A 5,126-nucleotide genomic window follows, 5' to 3' on the forward strand; every position below is an offset into this window, starting at 1 on the left:
CAAAACAATAACAAGGATCCATCGTGTCACACAATTTTTTTAATGTGTTTATGTCACTATGATTTAGATACAAATTATTAAAAAATTAATAAACCGATCTGTAATAGCATTACTTTCATTTTTAATTGCACATGCCCAAAAAGTGTGCGGGACCCATTGCGGCGAACCGTCCGTTCCATACGTAAATGCATCCATATGAGTGGCTAACAATTGTTCGAATTTGGAATATTAATATTGAATATACATATTTATTAATTGGGTAAGATTGAAATTCCACTTGCTAGATAGATATGATATAAGTACATTTCTACATTAGGCTGAATTCAAATACTCAAACAAAAGTACAATAAATTAATTTCTTTTCTAAGCAAAGAATGCGTGTTATGCAAATATTTTGTGGTCCGAATTTGGATTTTTATCAAAAAAGTATTATATGTGCATTAAATATTTATGGTTAACAATTCTAGTCAATGTTTAATTTCTGTCTCTCATCCCACTCAATCTTATCGCAACTCGGCATTCTCGATTTAATCGCCTTTCAACAACCAGCTAAGATTTGTTGACACAAATTCTTCCCAACGTCTTTAATTTTTCATCAGCTATGGAGATTTTGGTTGAGTTTAATTGATTCTCATTAGTGTTTGTTGGCCATGCTGCGGTTGTTTCCGGCAGTGATCGGCCTCTCCACAGAGGACTCCTCCAACTCTGTCGCACACAATTATCGCTTCTCTCAACTCATTTCTGCTGTTGCTGTTTCCGAATTCTCTCTAGTTGATTGTACTCAATTTACCGATGGCTGCTCAGAGTCACGGCGTTAGTCTTAGGGGCCTTCTCTGCAATGCTGGCGCCGGCGCTGCGGCTGGTAAATCTCTCCTCTCGAATTCTCTACCTTTTCCCTTTCTCCTTTAATCGATTATTCTTCACTCAATGCGATTGGATGTTTCAATTAAGTTTTTTATCACTGCAAATTCTCAATTTTTTAAGGAATTTAGAAACAAATTTGATGGATAGATTTATGGAGTACCTCCTCTTTTTCCCCCTTAATCAAATATGATGAGGAACAACTTGACTGGTGCAGGTGCGATTGCAGCTACTTTTGTATGCCCTTTAGATGTTATCAAGACTAGGTTACAGGTCCATGGGCTTCCCCGGCTTGCAAATGCTAATATCAGAGGTAAGAAAAGTTTCCTTTTTGAACTATAACTTAGTAGTTTAGTGTATTCTAGATGAGGTTTAGAAGGTTCATTTTCCGGTGCTTCCTCTTTGGCTGTTTGTACATATTTGTGAGAAGGTTCACTGTGAGGAGGTTTATGCTGATGCTGTAGCAATTACCAATTTTGTTGTGTGTGGGATGTGGTGCCGTATGATGGATGGTTGTTTGTTCATAATTTTCCAGGTAGTGTTATAATTCAAAGTTTAGAACAGATATTTCAGAAGGAGGGATTACGCGGTATGTACAGAGGACTCTCCCCTACTATGCTTGCCATGTTTCCAAATTGGGCAGTAAGTTGGAGGTTTCAGTTATCCTGAACTGATGCTTATAAATGTGTAAATTTACTGGTTTTGTAAATGGAAATAGGGAGACAATTAACTTGTTATTGATTTTTCTTATAGGTGTATTTCACAATTTATGAACAATTAAAGAGTTTTCTTGGTTCCGATGGTCAGTTCTTACCTGCTTTTCTTCTATGAGATTTTCTACTCTGAGATCATTATATATATTTGTCAAAAGCTGTTTCTTTGAACAGTCTAAATGGGTGTTATTGATGCTTCTGAAATATTTAGATGTAAATCAGCAGCTCTCTGTTGGTGCAAGTATGGCGGCTGCTTCTGGTGCTGGAGCTGCAACAGCAATCACGACAAATCCTCTTTGGGTTGTCAAAACAAGGTTTCAGGTATTTCTTTCTGGTCATTATGGCATATGTTCTTTTTGGTAAATCTTGATTGTTATGCTTTTTATTTAAATATGTTTGTAAACTGAAACTCCAGTTTTGAATTAATGATAAGTGCATATATAAACCTTAAATGCATGAAGTCGTGCTGTAGGTGTTCGTATGAAGGATTAGGGCATTTGTGTTCATTGGATACATATTTGTGTATCTTTAATTTCTAATTCTTTCGTTTCCCCATATAATTAGATACTGATATAGTGATATTAGAAACAGTTATGAAAGAGATTGTTTTGTTACTACCAAACCTCTAAGAGAGCAGTTTATGTACTGTATCGGTGGAGGGTTGGGCAGTTGGAACTGGTGAATGAGACGTGAGAAATTTGCCTCTTTGATTGAAGGGGTGGGGATATGGTATGATGGCACATTTGCCATACAAACTATAAACATGTTGCAAGTTGACATTCAAAATCATCAAAGATTAGAATCTGTCTGGCATCAGCATAAAATAATGTGCTTTCCACTATCTCCAGTAAAGCACATGCAAATGTTTGATTTCAAATTTGTATAGCCTCCCTCAGAAACTTGCCCTGTTGACTTTAATGTACAAAGCCCTGCTTACAACCTATTGAAAGACATTGACGAATTTTACTTTATTTTTTAGTTGTACAATGATTTTCTGTTTTGTGCAGACACAAGGGATGAGAGCAGGTGTGGTGCCGTATAGGGGTACATTATCTGCCTTAAAAAGAATTGCACATGAAGAGGGCATTCGTGGATTGTATAGGTTGGTTGTCTCTTTCATGAAGCATGCCGCCAATTAATATTTTACACCAGAGGAATCAATTTTTAATTTTCTGTTTTGTTATTTGTGCTATGCAGTGGACTAGTGCCAGCTTTGGCTGGTATAAGTCATGTTGCTATTCAGTTTCCAACATATGAAAAGATAAAGAGTTATCTAGCTAAACAAGGTATGTAGCTCCAATATTTTACTTGAAAAAATAACACGTTCCTTATTCTTTCCAATGACATTTTTGTTACCTCACTGAAATAATCCCCCATCTTGAATATTTGTTGATGATGGTAGGCAACACAACGACTGATAAACTCAGTGCAAGTGATGTTGCTTTAGCTTCGTCCGTTTCAAAAATATTTGCTTCGACCTTGACATATCCTCACGAGGTTTGTGGAAAAGATGTCAATCTTTTTTTTTTTGTCTTATTTCTTTGTGCAAAACAATTCATAACATTGGCCATAACCCAAAACACAAGAAAAAAGATATATGGAGACGTACAAATAACTTAGTTCAACATATTCTGATTGGATAATGAAATGTAAAATAATTCTGAAGAAACCATTTATATTGCTAACTGAATTCATTTATTTATGAATTATGAGTCATGACTAGGTGATATATACATTACTCAAAAATCACGTGTCAAACATGAAAGTTCTAAAATCTGAAAACTGTATTTTAGTTAAAATTATTCCTTGCGGTGATCATCCCATTGTCTGCTGGTATTTTATCAAACTGGGATAATTGTGAAACAATCTTCCATGCTTCTGCAGGTTGTCCGTTCAAGACTTCAAGAACAAGGTTACCACTCCGAGAAGCAATATTCTGGAGTGGTCGACTGCATCAAGAAGGTTTTCAAGCAAGACGGCATCCCTGGTTTCTACCGGGGTTGTGCCATCAACCTGCTGAGGACGACCCCAGCTGCTGTAATCACATTTACCAGTTTTGAGATGATTCACCGATTTCTCGTTACATTGTTCCCTCCTGATCAACACCCTCAACCATTGAGATGATCAGGGTACGTCGCCTGCTTCAACAGACACATTGTTTCTTAGCAGCAGTCCTATATATGCTGTGCCTAGGAGCCCCCATTAGTGATTGTTTCTGTATTCTTATACTCCCTCCGTCCCTGATTAATTGTCACTCTTTGACCAGGCACGAGTTTTAAGAAATATAAAGAAAAGTTGGTTGAAAAAGTTAGTGGAATGTGAGACTCACTTTATTATATTTGTTTTATAATAAAATGTGAGTGAAGTGAGTTAGTAGAATGTGAGACCTACTTACCATTTATGGTAAAAATGAAGCGTGACAATTATTGAGAGATGGACCGAAATAGAAAAGAGTGACAATTAATCGGGGACGGAGAGAGTACTTAGGAAGACAGTTTTTTGTTAGGATGATGATGGCGATAATTACTTGTACAGAACATCTTCCGTTACTGTTTGCTGTATACACATAAGTTTAGTGGATATTTGTGGGCTTGGATTCCTTAGAGTCCAATTATTGTATTCAGTATTGTTTTTCATCATCAGTTATATTTATAGCCTTGTCATTCTTAGTCTTGAAAGAATGTTAGTAAACTATTGTGAGCCAAAGTAGCCATTTTTCAGATAAATGTCCCAATTGTCATTAAATGAGTGAACTATAAGAAAGCTAGTTCGATTTCTTTTCTTACTTTCAATCAAAGTAACTTAATTTGCATGAAACATCAATGTGAAGTATATATATTTGATTCTGATGGAGGAAAAAATTGCTAAACAAATGAACATTTTGACCAATTTTGTAATTTTTTTTTCTTTTAGTAATGTTAAAATGACCTTATCTGGATAGGGTGAATCTACCTTGTTCATACACAGGTCTATAATTTTATCGCGGAGACCAAATTATTCTCTTAACAAAGAATTACTATTCCAAACTATAAAATAAATTTTATAAATAGAAATGTTACACAGTGCAATACACAATACAATCATGGGTGGCATAGAATGGCATCACTTATGCAGCAATCCTCTGAATTTTTTTCCCCAAAGTGCATGTGATTTGATTGGAAATATGCAGGGCACTATGTCTTAAAAACCACACATTTTCCCCTTCTTCTTTTTCATCCCTTTAATTCTCTTTATCCTTGGATATATTGGATTCTTGAAAATTAAATTCCTTGAGCATCTAACAACCGTGGCAATGACTCTTTCGGCTTTCCCAAGAGAATAACAAAGACTTGAGAAAAGGATAACTAGGCTGTTGGTCCCATTTGACCTAATCAAAGTATTTAGTTCCACTAATTGTCATTATCCTAGTACTAATGTAAAAGTCAATCTAGTTGCATTACACATGACGACATAGAGAATTAGTGACAAGTCATAAATCACTTTAAGAATATTTACGAGGACTATGTCCCACTTAAAAAGATTTTTAATTTATATTATGTTATATTGATTCTT

General features: G+C 35.5%; 1 protein-coding gene across 1 annotated transcript; it reads left to right on the plus strand.

The window, feature by feature from the left end:
* The first annotated feature begins 354 nt into the window (after window positions 1-354).
* Window positions 355-4,197, plus strand: LOC121798980 (nicotinamide adenine dinucleotide transporter 1, chloroplastic-like). Its single transcript, XM_042198271.1, has 9 exons — window positions 355-862; window positions 1,079-1,174; window positions 1,397-1,503; window positions 1,615-1,663; window positions 1,786-1,895; window positions 2,582-2,676; window positions 2,772-2,860; window positions 2,977-3,071; window positions 3,459-4,197. The coding sequence occupies exons 1-9, from the start codon at window positions 793-795 to the stop codon at window positions 3,696-3,698; spliced, it is 951 nt and encodes a 316-aa protein (XP_042054205.1). The 5' UTR covers window positions 355-792; the 3' UTR covers window positions 3,699-4,197.
* The last annotated feature ends 929 nt before the right edge of the window (window positions 4,198-5,126 follow it).

This window comes from Salvia splendens, chromosome 4, assembly GCF_004379255.2.
Source record: "Salvia splendens isolate huo1 chromosome 4, SspV2, whole genome shotgun sequence".
Classification (NCBI taxonomy): Eukaryota; Viridiplantae; Streptophyta; class Magnoliopsida; order Lamiales; family Lamiaceae; genus Salvia; species Salvia splendens.